Below are 17497 nucleotides of genomic sequence, written 5' to 3'. Positions count from 1 at the left end.
TCTCCCCGTGACCTGCGTGGGTTTTCTCCGAGATCTTCGGTTTCCTCCCACACTCCAAAGACGTACAGGTATGTAGGTTAATTGGCTGGGTAAATGTAAAAATTGTCCCTAGTGGGTGTAGGATAGTGTTAATCATCATCATATATATACAGCCGGAAACAGGCCTTTTCGGCCCACCAAGTCCGTGCCGCCCAGCGATCCCCGTACATTAACACTATCCTACACCCACTAGGGACAATTTTTACATTTACCCAGCCAATTAACCTACATACCTGTACGTCTTTGGAGTGTGGGAGGAAACCGAAGATCTCGGAGAAAACCCACGCAGGTCACGGGGAGGTCACGGGGAGAACGTACAAACTCCTTACAGTGCAGCACCCGTAGTCAGGATCGAACCTGAGTCTCCGGCGCTGCATTCGCTGTAAAGCAGCAACTCTACCGCTGCGCTACCGTGCCGTGTACGGGGATCGCTGGGCGGCACGGACTTGGTGGGCCGAAAAGGCCTGTTTCCGGCTGTATATATATGATATGATATGATGATATGATATGATGATATGATAAAATAGACTAAACTTATTCATTAGTCATGATAAGGAAAGTAAAATAGTCCTGGCACAGAAATCACAGAAAACCGAATGCAAGATCTATCCCAAATTTGGAGAGAGAAGTGGGAGAAATACATAGAAAATTTGTTCTAAATATGTGATTACCAGGCACATATAAAAGACATGTTAAATGGACACTCCATAAAATATGAGCTTATTTGGTCGGTAAATTGTTAAAATAATATGGATAGAGACCTTCTAGAGTGATTGGTTGGTAAACTTGTCCCTTCCTCTGTGGGCTCCGAATTAATTTCAAACCCCGATGGACCAATCACTCCCTACACAGATAAAAAGTACATTTACAGAACCAGAGATTACATGTAACTTCATTCATTCACTTGTACCATCACCTGAAAGTTAAGCAATGTTGTTGGTGTCATATCGGTTTGATTTTCCAATATAGCGCCAAGACTCAATTAAACAAGTTCAAACAGTATTAATATCACTTTCTACACCTGCCTTCATTCTACCCCATTCAACCCAACCCAACCTACGCTTATCTGAATAAATAACAGGTACCTTGGCCCAGTGGACTGAGGATTTAGTGTATTGTGTTCAGTTTTTGTCACCAATTTATAGGAAATATATGTGGTCAAACTGGAAATTGGCTTTGGGCACAGGTTCTGATTTGTTTCCAATGAAGCAAAAAACTGTGCACATTATCAGAACGATTGTCTGCAATCTAGAGGATGCCCAATGTTTGTCCATACGTCTTTGGGTTAGGAAATAGAGAGCTAGTGCTGGACTTCCATCCTGATATATAATCGTCCAAACTGCTTACACAAAGGCCACATATCTTATGCTATTCACAAAATGCTGGAGTAACTCAGCAGGTCAGGCAGCATCTCAGGAGAGAAGGAATGGGTGACGTTTCGGGTCGTGACACTTCGTCTGAAGAAGGGTCTCGACCCGAAACGTCACCCATTCCTTCTCTCCTGAGATGCTGTCTGACCTGCTGAGTTACTCCAGCATTTTGTGAATAAATACCTTCGATTTGTGCCAGCATCTGCAGTTATTTTCTTACACTATCTTATGCTATGCTCAGAATGGTCTAATCCTGACATAGAGGTCTGCATAGAAGGGTTTAGCTGGAACTGTTGAAGTCAGAGTAAGTGGCATATATCCAACTAAGGTAGTTACTTGTACAAAGAACTGTACAGCACAGGAACAGGCCCTTCAGCCCTCAAGCACTGTGCCGAACATGATGCCAAGTCAAACAAATCTCCTCTGCCTCCATATTATCCATATCCCCCCATTCCCTGTTTATCCATATGTCTATCTAAAAGCCTCTTAAACACCACTTTCTTTCTCAAAGAATTTTCAGATGTAATTTTGAGGAAGGACATCCTTGCAATTGAGGAAGTGCAGCGTAGGTTCACGAGATTGATCCCTGGGATGGCGGGACTGTCATATGAGGAAAGATTGAAAAGACTAGGCTTGTATTCACTGGAGTTTAGAAGGATGAGAGGGAATCTTACAGAGACATATAAAATTATAAAAGGACTGGACAAGCTAAATGCAGGAAAAATGTTCCCAATGTTGGGGGAGTCCAGAACCAGGGGCCACAGTCTTAGAATAAAGGGGAGGCTATTTAAAACTGAGGTGAGAAGGAACTTTTTCACCCAGAGAGTTGTGAATTTGTGGAATTTTCTGCCACAGAGGGCAGTGGAGGCCAAATCACTAGATTAATTTAAGAGAGAGTTAGATAGAGCTCTAGGGGCTAGTAGAATCAAGGGATATGGGGCGAAGTTGGGCACAGGTTACTGATTGTGGATGATCAGCCATGATCACAATGAATGGCAGTGCTGGCTCGAAGGGCTGAATGGCCTCCTTCTGCACCTATTTTCTATGTAATAAGCAGTTATGTGTCTGTTTTTTGGTTAAGGAATAGCCTAAGCCATTTCCGGTTACCTTTTGGGAGGATAATCTCCTATGGGATCTTTTATATCCATTTGTATACCAGATGGATCTTTGGTTTTACATCCAAACCAAAATTTGGTGCGTGCAGGAATGCAGCGCTACCTCATTATAGAACAAGGTTATGCAACCAGGTCCTCAATTGGGCTTCAGTCGCATTTCTGTCGAAGCATGTCTGCACTTCCACAAGGGGTTTGTGTGGAGAATCACAATGCGTCATTGCATAACTTTGATTCCTCCATGTTTGTACATGCCACTCACTAATCTGCAACTGAACAGAAATTTCAGCTGCTGTAAACTGTAGCTATAAAAATCTACATGTTGTGACATCACCAGGCAGAACATGGGAGGTTATATGAGAAAGTGCATGCTCTTAGGCTCATAAGAAGCTTTGGTACAGTTGATGTGGTTGATGATTTCAGAGTGAAGCAGAGTTCGGGCGAATCATGAATATCGTTGATCCCAACAACATGGGAGTCGTAACATTCCAGGCTTTCCTGAACTTTATGTCTCGGGAGACCACAGACACGGACACTGCCGACCAGGTCATGACCTCGTTTAAAGTCCTAGCTGGCGATAAGGTAAGCTCTTGCACTAAACACAAACTCTATTCATTCGTTTGCTCCAGTTCTATGCTTTGAATGTAGAAGTTGAGAGGTCATGTTGCAGTTATATAAGACATTGGTGAAGCCGCATTTAGAGTATTGTGTTCAGTTTTGGTCACCATGTTCTAGGAAAGGTGTTGTCAACTGGAAAGGGTGCAGAGAAGTTTTACAGTGTCCTCCATAATGTTTGGGACAAAGACCCATCATTTATTTATTTGCCTCTGTACTCCACAATTTGAGATTTGTAATAGAAAAAAAATCACATGTGGTTAAACTGCTCATTGTCAGATTTTAATAAAGGTAATTTTTATACATTTTGGTTTCACCATGTAGAAATTACAGAAGTGTTTATACACAGTCCCCCCCATTTCAGGGCACCATAATGTTTGGGATACAGCAATGTCATGTAAATGAAAGTAGTCTTGTTTAGTATTTTGTTGCATATCCTTTGCATGCAATGACTGCTTGAAGTCTGTAATTCATGGACATCACCAGTTGATGGGTGTCTTCTCTGGTGATGCTCTGCCAGGCCTGTATTGCAGCCATCTTTAGCTTATGCTTGTTTTGGGGGCTAGTCGCCTTCAGTTTTCTCATCAGCATATACAACGCAGGCTCAATTGGGTTCAGATTGGGTGATTGACTGGGCCACTCAAGAATTGACCATTTTTTAGCTTTGAAAAACTCCTTTGTTGTTTTAGCAGTATGTTTGGGATCATTGTCTTGCTGTAGAATGAACCGCTGGCCAATGCGTTTTGAGGCATTTGTTTGAACTTGAGCAGATAGGATGTGTCTATACGCTTCAGAATTCATTATGCTATTACCATCAGCAGTTGTATCATCAATGAAGATAAGTGAGCCAGTACCTTCAGCAGCCATACATGCCCAGGCCATAACACCCCCACCACTGTGTTTCACAGATGAGGTGGTATGCTTTGGATCTTGGGCAGTTCCTTCTCTCCTCCATACTTTGCTCTTGTCATCACTCTGATAGAAGTTAATCTTCATCTCATCTGTCCACAAGACCTTTTTCTAGAACCGTGGTTGCTCTTTTAAGTACTTCTTGGCAAACTATAACCTAGCCATTCTATTTTTGCAGCTAACCAGTGGTTTGCATGTTGCAGTGTAGCCTCTGTATTTCTTTTCATGAAGTCTTCTGCGGACAGTGGTCATTGACAAATCCACACCTGACTCCTGAAGAGTGTTTCTGATCTGTCGGACAGGGGTTTGGGGATTTTTCTTTATTATAGAGAGAATTCTTCTGTCATCAGCTGTGGAGGTCTTCCTTGGCCTGCCAGTCCCTTTGTGATTAGTAAGTTCACCAGTGCTCCTTTTTCTTCTTAATGATGTTCCAAACAGTGGATTTTGGTAAGCCGAAGGTTTGGTTGATGTCTCTATCAGTTTTATTCTTGTTTCTCAATCTCATAATGGCTTCTTTGTCTTGCATTGGCACAACTTTGGTCCTCATGTTGATAAACAGCAATAAAAGTTTCCAAAGGTCATGGAAAGACTGGAGGAAAGACTGGGCGCTGAGAGATACCTACATTAAGGAGGCAATTAAACACACCTGAGCAATTACAAACACCTGTGAAGCCATGTGTCCCAAACATTATGGTGCCCTGAAATGGGGGGGGGGGGGGGGGGCTATGTATAAACACTGCTGTAATTTCTACATGGTGAAACCAAAATGTATAAAAATTCCTTTAATAAAATCTGACAATGTGCAGTTTAACCACATATGATTTTTCTATTCCTTGGAACGTATCCATATATTAATGAGGTGTGCAAAATCATGAGAAGAATAGATCACGTAGACACATAGAGTAAGGGAATCAAGAACCAGATGACATAGTTTTAAGGTGAGGGGAAGATTTAACAGGAACCTGAGGGGTATCTTTTTCACACAAAGGGTGGTGGGTGTATGGATCGAGCTGCCAGAGGAGGTAGTTGCGGCAGGAACTATCGCAACGTTTAAGAAACATTTAGACAGGTACATGGATAGGACAAGGTTAGGGGGATATGGGCCAAAATGTTAGTGTAGATGGGACATGTTGGTCGGTGTGGGAAAGTTGGGCTGAAGGGCCTGTTTCCACGCTGTATGACTATGACTACGAGTTCATCCCTTGAGGGGCAAAAATCTGAATTTTCATTGTTGGCTTGTGACCCTTGGTCTCGGAGCTATTCCACTTGTATGAAGCTGGTGTAAGTGGTAGATTATAGGACATAATGTGAGGTAGTACAGTGGCACAGCTGGTAGAGCCATCTCCTTCCAGTGCTCGAGACCCAGTTTCAATCCTGACCTTGGCTGCTGCCAATGTTTACACATTCTCCCATTCTCTCTGTTTGACATTTCCAAAATGAGTTACTTAGCACTTGTCAGGATTAAATTCCATCTACCAGTGTTTTTGCAGCTGATCTATACCCTACTGTAGCTTTAAGCAACTATCCTCAACACTACCAACTTACATATCATTTGTAAACTTGCTCATCAAACCTCTTACATTCACATCCAAGTCATTAATATACCACAAAGTAAAAAGGTCCTGGCAGTAATCGCTGTGATGCACCATGGGTCACGAACTTATAATTAGAAAACCCTCGTCCCACCACTACTTGACCAAGTCTAATATCTAAAAAAAGGTCCCAATCCAAAATGCCAACAATCCGTTTTCTCCATTGATGCTGCCTGAGCCGCTGAGTTACTCCGGCATTTTGGGTCTATCTTCCACCACTACCCTCCACCGTTCCATCGACAAGCCAATTTTGGATCCAATTAGACCACTGGCCTTGCATCAATCTTCTGGACCAGTCTACCGTACAGGACATTGTCAAATGTCTTACTAAATGTCTATTGCGCTATCTTCAAAAACTCTCCTTAAATTACCTCCTCAAAAAGTCTCAACCACCCTCATGCTTTCCAAGACATCCACCTTCTTAATACTTACATGGAGGAGACGGTCAACTAGAACTCAATATTCTCCATGTTCCTTTCTTTGGTGAAACAGAAGGGAAGTCTTCATTTAAGATCTCACCCATATATGCAGATTCCACACGTAGATGACCCCTTTGGTCCCTAAGGGGACCCACATTGTCCCTGGCTATCCCCTATGCTCCTAATGTACTTACAGAATAACTTAGAATTCTTTATACTTTGGAGACACAGCGCGGAGACAGGCCCTTCAGCCCACCGAGTCTGCGCCACCAGCGATCACCCCATACACAAGCACTATCTTACACACTAGGGCCAATTTACAATTTTACCAAAGCCAATTAACCTACAAACCAGTATGTCCTTGAAGGATTTGATGAAACCGGAGCACCCGGAGAAAACCCACACGGTCACAGGTAGAACTGTACTGACAGCACCCATAGACAGAATTGAACCTAGGTCTCTGGTGCTGTAAGGCAGTAGCTCTATCACTAAGCTGCCCTAATCCTTTCTCTAAATCTCCTTCATCCAATTTGTCAAAGTATTTCATGATCTCTTTTCGGTTTCCTAATTTTCTTCTTAAATACTCTTCTACACCCTCTATATTCCTCCACATGCTTGCTTGATTGTAGTTCCTGATATCTATCATTAGCTTTTGTCACCCCAATCTAACCTTCAATAACCTTTTTGTTATCAAAGGAACCCTAGTAATCGCATTTTTGCCTTTCCCTCCTTGCCAGAACATGCTGACCGTCCTTAACTCTAGTCCTAACTCTCTTTTGGAAGATGAACGCTCATCAAGTGTTATTTCACTGTCAAGCATCTGCTCCCTATCATCTTTTACCAGCTTCTCGTGCTATCAAAATCTTATTCTGAGGACCCGCCTCATCCCCTTTCTGCGAAATTTAACACAAGGACATTGTAATTATTTTATTAATCAGGAAATTCCATATTCCATTTTAAGTGTCAAGAGTGTTGAATTGTCATTGGGCAGAACATGTGAATGAAGTGTCAGTGGGTAAACCTTTTGGAACCAAGGGTCAAAGGCATTTAATTATCAAATGTACCAACAATAAAACAATTAAATTCTTTCTTGGCCTGTAAAAACAATACTCATAGATAATATATAATAAACAAATATTCAATAGATTAATAATCCTAGTACTAGTGCAAAGACATAAAAGTCTCAAGTCCTCAGTGCAGCCTAAGTTGGTCCATGGCTTATAGGGGGTCGACGTTATGTATTGTTCAAGAGTGTAGTATGAGTTGAGTTTAGTTTCACGTGTAACAAGATACAGTGAAAAGCTTTTGTTGTGTGCTAACCAGTCAGTGGAAAGACAATATATGATTACATTCAGGCCATCCAGAGTGTACAGATAAATGATAAAGGGAATAACGTGAGTAATGTTTAGTGAACAATAAAAGTCCAATAAAGTCCAATCAAAGATAGTCCGAGGGTCTCCAGTGAAATGAATAGTAGCTCGGACTGCTCTCTAGTTGCTGATAGGGTGGTTCATTTGCCTGATAACAGCTGGGAAGAAACAGCTGGGATGTCCCTGATTCTGGAGGTGTGTGTTTACACACTTCTATACCTCTTGCCTGATGGGAGAGCGGAGAAGTGAGAGTGACCGGGATGTGACTCATCCTTGATTATGCTAGTGGCCTTGCCTAGGCAGCGTTTGGTATAAATAGAGTCAATGGAAGGGAGATAGACACAAAATGCTGGAGTAACTCAGCAGGATGAGCAGCATCTCTGGAGAGAAGGAATAGATGACATTTCGGGTCGAGACCCTTCTTCAGACTGATGGCCGGTTTAGTGGGCGGTACAGAGATAAAGTTTAGTTAGAGACAGTAAGACTGGTCGGCAAAATTGGAAAGGGAAGGGCATGGAGAGAGAGGGAAAGCAAAGGCTACTTGAAGTCACAGAAGTCAATGGACGGGAGGTTGGTTTGTGTGATGGTCTGGGCTGTGCCCACAATTCTCTACAATTTCTTGCGGTCTTGGATGGAGCCGTTCCCAAACCATGTTATGATGCACTACAGTGCATCTGTAGAAGTTGGTGAGAGTTGTTGGGGACATGGCAGAAACAGTTGTGACTAAAAACGCATCTTTCCTTCTCATCGCTCAGAACTACATCACAGCCGAGGAGCTGAGGCGCGAGTTGCCTCCTGACCAGGCGGAATATTGTATCGCAAGGATGGCACCCTACACCGGACCGAATGCTATCCCTGGCGCGCTGGACTACATGTCCTTCTCCACAGCGCTGTATGGTGAAAGCGACCTCTAACTCTGCATCTTTTGTATGCAAACCAATGTTTGCTCACTTCTATTTGGCTTTAAACTAAAGAAAATGCGGAATGTCTGCTTGAGCTGGCAAGTGCAGTTTACAGAAGAAATATTTTTTTCTTCAGGCAACTTCAAAACATATTTTATTATAGAAATAGGTATTTTTCTCAAAACGTTCCAAAAAAAATCAAAATGCACCATTTAGTTTTGTTGTGATATCTGTAGTTAAGCACAATGTTGCATTTCATGATTTTCTACTAATGTACACATTTTATGTATATGAAAGCTGGCCACATTGTAACTCACTGTTGCACAACATTGAGCAAGTTCACTCAACACCGTATAATAAAGGATTTATTTTATAAATATGTTAAATATTTTCAGACTTCTTTTTAAAAACACCCTGCCTTGTATGTGACGATTGCCATGGTTTTGATATTTAATTTGTTACCCATTTTTTTTTTTTTTAAAGCTTCCTCAATCAGAATATAGGCTTTGGATGTCTGTTTTCAAATATAGTTAAAGTATTCAGATGGAAAAGGGTTAGATTAAGATCCCAGTACCGTCCACCACTGATTTTCCAATAGCTGGTTGTCGGACACCCACTTTAATCCAGACAAAATTGCAAGGGTGGACTTGAAATCCCTCTCCCCCCGGAAGCCCCCCTGAAAATGTGGCACCTAGGCTGGGTGAGGCACTCAATCTCGACCTCATCAGGCCTTCCGTGGCCGATCGGTGAGTCGAATTCCCCCCCCCCCCCCCCCCCCCCCCCGTGGCTGGAGCTCTGGAACTCCGGCAGACCTGTTTCCATAGCCGATTGGCCCTTCCCCAATCCCGCTGATCCAGCAAAACGGATAATTCAGCAAGGCCACTGTGAATAGAAGGGTGTTTCTTAATGTCAGGGACGTCCAACTGGAAAACCCAGATGTTTTACCGCCAGGACAGCATACTATCTACGCCTATTGGAAGGTCTGCAGATGCTGGCAATCCAAATAATAAAATCAGAAACTGCTGAGAATGCTGAATGGGCCAGGAAAGCACCCCGTGTGGAGAGAATCAGTTATGTCTTTTGGCTGATGAAGTTTCATCAAAACAAGGAAGAGTTACCAAACAAAGGGATTTTTGATTGCAATGGAGGGGGTGAGTGAAGAGAAGGAAAAGGGACCGTCTATGATAGGGTGGACATCAATAAAAAGGAACAACATTGATAAAGTAGGGACGTGAATGAGAACAGAGGGGAAAAATAAAGATTATTAACCCAACTTTATTCTTGGTTTGGTTTTGCTTGACATTTGCAGGCCCTGAGGATGTACTTTCTGGCTGTGAATTCTATAATGGATAAGTTGTAAATTAAATCATCAAGGTGCATTAATATGAGATAGCGATATAAACTGGATGAATCAATTAAAGGAAAACACATTGACATAAGAACAGGAGGAGGGTATCGATGGCTGTGAACCTGTTGCACCATTCAATGGGATAATAAGTAAGCTATCTTCTCAGACTTACAGCATGGAAATAGGCCCTTCAGCCCACTCATCCATGCCGACCAAGATGCCACATCTAAGCTAGTCCCATTAGACCATGTTTGACCCATATTCCTTCCAAGCCTTTCCTATTCATATCCTAATGGCTTTTAAATGCTCAACTACTTCATATGGCAACTCGTTCCACATGCCCACCACCCTCTGGGTGGAAAAAGTTGCCGCTCAGGTTCCCATTAAATTGTTCCCCTCGCACTTTAAACCTATTCCCTCTGGTTTCTTGATTTCCGCTACCCAATGAAAAGGACTCTGCACTCACCACATATCAATTCTTATTCCTCCCCTTATCCCATAATATAGTTGGTTATCAAATATCTATCAAACTCAAATCTAAAATTAACAATAGTCTGTGCCTTAAGTGCCCTCTGCTGAAGAGAATTCCAAGGTGCTATGATCCGCCTGCCTGCAGAAGCATTTCCTTATTTTACTTCTGCAAGGCCAGTGGCCTTTTGTTTTAAACACAAGCAGAGAGAATGTTTTTTCTTCATCAACCCAATTAATTCTTCTTAATATATTTTAAATAGATATAAACTACCGCCACCATTACTCCATCGTCTATATCTCCATGGCATTCTCTTCTGCGTGATCCACCAGAAACTCAATGTATCATGACACAATGAGTACTATTGATAAGTGAGGGAAGTAAGGAATTATTGTTTTCTGTGGGCTATTTTTTGAATGAAAAGCATTAGTCTCCATTCAAAAAAATTATTTGCCTGTGTCTGCAAGGGATAAACGTTCCCAGGTTTGCCAATTTTTGTTCTTGTTTAAAAAGAGTCTCTGCAATCTTTTTATTCACCATCTCTTAAAGGCTCCAGTTTGCTTTCCCTCTCATATTCATTTAATTCCAGTCTTTGAATAAAGGACACAACCAATATGGATATTGCTTTAATTTTTTCTCTGTAATGCTGTTGACTCTTTGGGGTGCATATGCAAGAAAATCTGCAAAAGGTATATTTTAATTTAGTTTTCTGTCGGGCAGGCAATTTCTTGTGACTGAGCTTATCAGCCTAGTTTACTAGAATAAGATCAATAAGATGGAAATGTTTAGCTCACCAGCTGTAGTCACCTATCACAATACTGATTGTGAATACGTGAAAGCAGTAGTATACCCAATTTACAAAAGGGATACTTTCTTTGCAAAATAACAAAATCAAAAATAATGCACGGTGAAATTATTTTTGATACCGTGAATTCCAATGCACAAAGAGTGGTACATTGAAAAATAATATGTAACCGAAGAGATGCACCACATATAGTCAATGTTGCAGTGAATTTTCATGGGTTAAATATTCATAAATTGAGGGATTACTGTAAAGCTGATGGGCGTTCATCTAAATGGTGGCCCTGGACAATAGTCTACACAATGCTCAGCCTGACTGAGCTTCACCCAGAATTAATAGTTTGTTTGCCTACAAATACATTGGGTGTCAACAATCAAACAGGATTTCTGATTCTGAGCAAGTTCACGTACGAGTTTAGATCAACACATGACCATATAGCTTGCCAGTCACAAATCAACCCTAGTTGGCAAATTTAAAAAAAGTAGCTTTAAGTTTTTGATTGAAAATATATGTTATATTTTAGAGGGTCAGGGAAGCTAAAATTTACTGTCAAATCGCATTTATTTTCACTTGGAAAGAGAATGTGGAAAATTTTGACTCTGGCAATTATTCGTAAAATAGTCATTTGTATTGGTAACTGATTCTTTAAACTTAGCAAATAAAGATATTGTATTTGCAAATCATTTGTGTACAGTACGTTAAGTAACAGGTTTGTGACAACGCTGGGTTGGTGTACATTATGAAGTGTTCCAGTGTGCATATATAGTTTTCATATTCTTCTGGTGAACTACAACAGATGACTAGCACAATCTGACGGACACCACACTGGCATTATATCACGGGCAAATGGAACTATTCAAGACAGAGCATCTTGGTCGGCACAGGCAAGTTGGGCTGAAGGGCCTGTTTCCGTACTGATTTAACTCTGACTCTATTCCATGACCATCCATGAATCCCACCCCGATACAAACATACGGACATCCTCAGAACAAGCATAATTACTACACTTCCAGACTCCCTGACCATGTGCATCCAACACTAGCATTGACATGCTACTGAATCCCAACTCCTCAACAAACACATTGTACCAGCCCACAAACGCTGATGCCATCCAAAAACTCACAAAAAGTACCATCTAAGGTCTCCCTCCAAAAATTAATACTCGCAGTGATATTGACACTCAGTGGCGCAGCAGTAGAGTTGCTGCCTTACAGCGCCAGAGACCTGGATTTCATCCTGACTATGGGTGGTGTCAATATGGAATTTTTATGTTCTCCCTGTGACCGTGTGGGTTTTCCCTGGATGCTCCAGTTTCCTCCCACACTCCAAAGACATATAGTTTTGTAGGTTAATTGGCTTCAGTAAAATTGGAAATTGTCCCTAGTGCATAGGATAGTGCTAGTGTAGGAGGTGATCGGTGGTCGATGTGGACTCTGTGTGTCCATGCTCTACGACTAAGGTCTAAAGTGATGGACACCAAATATCTGTATTCTTGCTAGTGCCTTTCATTAACGTCCAGAAAGAAATGTCATCTCCCAAATCAAATCTGTTATTACTGAAGATTTTAAGAATTAATATGTGGAAGAGAATATAACGTGATTATAAATTAATGTGTTAATTGAAGCTGATGAATTGAGTCTTAACAACAAAATCTTCTCCCTTTTCCTCCCACTGTTGTACCCGATTTGATAAAGGTTTATATGAAATATATAAAGATGTACATGGAATATTCCTCTCCTAGTAAAATACATAGTTCTCTTGTGAATTTGATGCCTTTTGAATATAACTCCGTATACAAAGAGGAAAAGTGGCTGTGTAGAGTTCAAACCAACTAGTTGCTGCACAGTTGTTGGGTGAATATCAAATGAAAGCCTTTCAGATTCATTTTCATTGTAAACACACTGAGGCAAAAGTCAGTCATGTTAGCTAAAACATAGAGAAATTAAATTAAGTGACCCTTTACGCTGCACAAAATAAAATTATTTTTCTCTGCAGACTACATACAACACAATTACAATAATTGCAGGTGGAATCATACCGTGGCAGAATCTTGCTACTGCATTTTTGCAGACTAATCCCTTTTCCTACCTCCAGTTAGCCCCCCCCCCCCAATCTACTTTCAGTCTGAAGAAGGGTTCTAACCCGAATGTCACCCATCCTTTTTCTCCAGAGATGCTGCTTAACCGTTGAGTTACTCCAGCACTTTGTGTCTATCTTCAGTATAAACCAGCAACTGCAGTTCCTTCCTAAACACCTGCCATTTTCCAAGTTGGACTTTCATGTAATGATACCATCCCTCTTGCAATACCCTCTGCTGAGAGAAATGAGTGTTTCTAAAATGTATCTGTCATTTTAGAACCACTAATTCTAACCAATCTCTCCAACTGAAGATAGACACAAAAAGTTAGAGTAACTCAGCGGGACAGGCAGCATCTCTGGAGAGAAGGAATGGGTGATGATTTCGGATCGAGACCCTTCTTCAGACTGGTTAGGGATAAGGGAAATGAGAGATATAGATGATGATGTAGAGAGATAAAGAACAATGAATAAAAGATAAGCAAAAAAGTAACGATGATAAAGGAATCAGGCCATTGTTAGCTGTTTGTTGGGTGAAAACAAGAAGCTAGTGCGACTTGGGTGGGAGAGAGAGAGGGGGAGAGAGGGGGAGAGAGAGAGAGGGAATGCCGGGGCTACCTGAAGTGAGAGAAATTGGAGGGACAGCATCTCATATTTTGCCTGGGCAGCTTTCAGCCCAGTGGTATAATTATTGATTTCTCTCACTTCAGGTAGCCCCGGCATTCCCTCTCTCTCTATCCCTCCCCCACCCAAATCACACCAGCTTCTCGTATTTACCCAACAAACAGCTAACCATAGATAGACACAAAAAGCTGGAGTAACTCAGCGAGACGGGCGGCATCTCTGGAGAGAAGGAATGGGTGACGTTTCGGGTCAAGACCCTTCTTTAGATTGGTTAGGGATAAGGGAAACAAGAGATATTGATGATGTAGAGAGATAAAGAACAATGAATAAAATATATGCAAAAAAGTAATAATGAGTTCAGGGATAGCGCCAGTATACGCCTGGAACAGGGATTGTTCAATGTACCCTACAAAGAGGCAGGCATAGCTGGGGCCCATGCGGGTATCCATAGCTATGCCTTGAACTTGGAGGAAGTGGGAGGTGAAGTTGTTAAGGGTGAGGACCAGCTCCGCGAGGTGGAGTAGATTGTTAGTAGAGGGAAATTGGATAGTTCTGCAGTCGAGGAAGAAACACAGGGCTTTAAGGCCTTCCTGGGTGGGGGATGGAGGTGGAGAGTGACTGAACGCCCATAGTAAAGATGAGGGAGTGGGGGCTCGGAAAGCGGAAGTCAAACAGCTAACAATGGCCTGTTTCCTTTATCATTGTTAATTTTTTGCATCTCTTTTATTCATTGTTCTTTATCTCACTACATCATCATCTACATCTCTCGTTTCCTTTATCCTCAACCAGTCTGAAGAAGGGTCTCGACCCAAAATGTCACCCATTCCTTCTCTCCAGAGATGCTGTCTGTCCTGCTGAGTTACTCCAGCTTTTTGTGGCTATTGTTAGCTGTTTGTTGGGTGAGAACGAGAAGCTAGTGTGACTTGGGTGGGGAGGGATAGAGAGAGACCGAATGGTGGGGCTACCTGAAGTGAGAGAAATCAATATTCATACCACTGGGCTGTAAGCTGCCCAAGTGAAATATGAGATGCTGTTCCTCCAATTTCTCACACTTCAGTTAGCCCCCCCCCCCCGGCATTCCCTCTCTCTATCCCTCCCCCACCCAAGTAGCACCAGCTTCTCATTTTCACCCAACAAACAGCTAACAATGGGCTGTTTCTTTTATCATCCTTATTTTTTTGCAGATCTCTTATTCATTGTTCTTTATCTCTCTACATCATTGTCTATATCTCTCATTTCCCTCATCCCTAACCAGTCTGAAGAAGGGTCTCGACCTGAAACATCCCCCTTTCCTTCTCTCCAGAGATGCTGCCTGTCCCGCTGAGTTACTTCAGCTTTTTGTGTCTATCTTCGATTTAAACCAGCATCTGCAGTTCCTTCCTACATAATCTCTCCAACCAATCGTTTTTAGTAGTGCAAAAATTAAGGGAGGCTCCACAGTATCCAATACAATGTGGGATTACAACTTAGATCCATCCCTTTTTTTTGCCTAGTCATCTTTGGTCACCTCCCTCTCCCCTGCTATAAAACTGACCTGCACAGCTTTCCTTGCTTATACACTCTGCCCCCAAATCTCTGGAACTCCAGCCCACCATCACTTTAATCCTTGATTGGACTTTGCTGGCTTTACCTTTCACTAAATATTATTCCTTTATCATGTATCTATACACTGTTAATGGCTCGATTGTAATCATGCATGTCTTTCTGCTGACTGGTTAGTACACAACAAAAGCTTTTCACTGTACCTCGGTACACGTGACAATAAACTAAACTGAAAGATGAGGGAGATGTTGGGCACGTTTCTGCCCCCGTTGTCTGGGGACTTGTGCATCATGACCTGTCAAACCTGCTCCATCTTTGATCCCCAAATGAACTGGATGGCGGCCCAAGTAATCAGTGAGGCAGGGGTGTGGGGGAGGGACTACACCTGAACCGTATAGCAACCCAGGGATCACCTCACACCCGATGACCAAATTATTTCCGTTTATCGAGAGGGAGCACAGCTTCCACAATCCCAATATGTGCTTGACCTTGGCTATCTGCTCCAGACAATTCTTGTTGCACCCCTCAGCCCCTCCGAACCAGATCCCCAGCACCTTCAGGTGATCAGATGTGATGAAGGGGAGGGAGGGAGGATCGGTCAGGACAGTTGTCAAAGACCATGGGCTCATTCTTTCTGCGGTGGACTCTGGCTCCCAATGCCAACTCAAGCTAGTCGCAGATGCTGATCAATCTCCAGATCGACCGTGGATCGGAGCAAATGATCGGCGACATTGTCCATGTACAGGTAAGTTTTGATCTGAGTGCCCCCACTGCCTGGCTATGTCACCTTTCGTACGCTCTCATCCTTCCTGATCGATTAGAGTCAAAGTCATAGAGACATACAGCATGGAAATATGCCCTTCAGCCAAACTTGCTCACTCTGAACATGTCCCATCTACACAGGTCCCACCGTTTGGCCAATATCCCTTTAACCCTGTCCTATCCATGTACCCATGTACTGTTGCAATAGTACCTGCCTCAACTACCTTCTCTGGCAGATTGTTCCCTACACCCACCACCTTTTGTGTAAAAAAGTTACCCCTCAGGTTCCTATTAAATCTTTACTCCCTCACCTTAAACCTATTTCTGCTGCTTCTCAATTCCCCTACTCTGGGCAAGAGACTCTGTGTCTACCCAATCAATTCCTCTCATGATTTTATACGCCTTAATAAGATCATCCCTAACCCTCCTGCGCTCCAAGAAATAGAGTCCAAGCCTGCTCAATTTCTCCACACAGACAGCACCCAAGGACAGGATTGAACCCAGGTCTCTAGCCCCGAGAGACAACCACTCTACCAGCTGCGGCAAGATGCTTATTTTTCTCATCAACAATCCTTCTACCTCTGTCTTAAAAACATTCAAAGGCTCTGCCTCTAGCATTCCTTGAGGAATAGAATTCCAAATTCTAACAACATCATAATATTTTCTAAAGTATCTTACCTGATTTTTAGAAGGTTGTCCTTATTCTCGATGAAACTTCTTCTGTAAAACTACAGTATCCTTCAATTTGATTTCCCACAATGTTCTCCAAGCATCATTCCCAATTCCATTCTTGTCAATCCGATTGTAACCAGAGTGTCACCAGCCCAAGCTTCAGTTCCCACAGCCGATCCTCGATTATCCTCGATCATCTTTTATTTCTTGTTAGCAACATCATCCAAAACTACTTTGTGCCACTTCCCACATGGACCTTAATATAATGGAGCTTCACCGCACTACTTTGCTTTACATTTCCACTTTCTTCTTAGGCGGTCCCTCAGAGCAAAGGATTATTCACTTATGCTACAATTTTGTGGGTTGTGAGGTGGCTACTGAATCCCTTGTGGTTTCTACACACATTGCCATAAGTGTGGGATGAGAAGGTTGTGTTCTGTCTCTGTCCTCTGTGTGTTTCTATCGGACAGACTGGAAATGCCCAGTCTCATCCTGGATGCTTCTCCAATTGCTCAAGTGATCTTGCGTCATGGAATCCAAAATGTTGATGCGAATGTTACATTTTAATCCCAAGGAGGCTTTGATGATGGCCTGGATGTGTTTTCTGTCATCTTGGAAATTGGTTGCATTGGTGTAGTGGCAAACAGAATGTTTCGTTTGGCAGTCTTGGGTCAAGTATGTCAACAACATGGCTATCTCAGTGGAGATGATTGAATATGATCAGACCCTCAATGCCACAGAAGATAGACACAAATTGCTTTAGTAACTCTGCAGGACAGGCACCAACTCCGGAGAGAAGGAGTGGGTGACGTTTCAGGTCGGAACCCTTCTTCAGACTGCCTTTCCTTCCTATTCAATGCCACACATGTCAGCC

General features: G+C 42.4%; 1 protein-coding gene across 1 annotated transcript; it reads left to right on the top strand.

The window, feature by feature from the left end:
* The first annotated feature begins 1648 nt into the window (after positions 1-1648).
* On the top strand, positions 1649-8684 carry LOC144597616 (alpha-actinin-1-like). Its single transcript, XM_078407125.1, has 2 exons — positions 1649-3103; positions 8182-8684. Exons 1-2 carry the CDS (start codon positions 2969-2971, stop codon positions 8338-8340), a joined length of 294 nt encoding a protein of 97 aa, XP_078263251.1. The 5' UTR covers positions 1649-2968; the 3' UTR covers positions 8341-8684.
* Positions 8685-17497: the final 8813 nt, after the last annotated feature.

The sequence above is a fragment of the Rhinoraja longicauda genome, chromosome 10 (assembly GCF_053455715.1).
Source record: "Rhinoraja longicauda isolate Sanriku21f chromosome 10, sRhiLon1.1, whole genome shotgun sequence".
NCBI classification, from domain to species: Eukaryota; Metazoa; Chordata; class Chondrichthyes; order Rajiformes; family Arhynchobatidae; genus Rhinoraja; species Rhinoraja longicauda.
The sequence above is the reverse complement of the archived record's forward strand: the minus strand, read 5'-3'. Positions and strand labels throughout refer to the sequence as shown.

Coding starts and splice junctions, on each gene's coding strand:
- LOC144597616 (XM_078407125.1), top strand. CDS start 2,969: ATGAATATCGTTGATCCCAACAACATGGGAGTCGTAACATTCCAGGCT. Junction 3,104..8,181: donor AAGTCCTAGCTGGCGATAAG/GTAAGCTCTTGC, acceptor CTCATCGCTCAG/AACTACATCACAGCCGAGGA.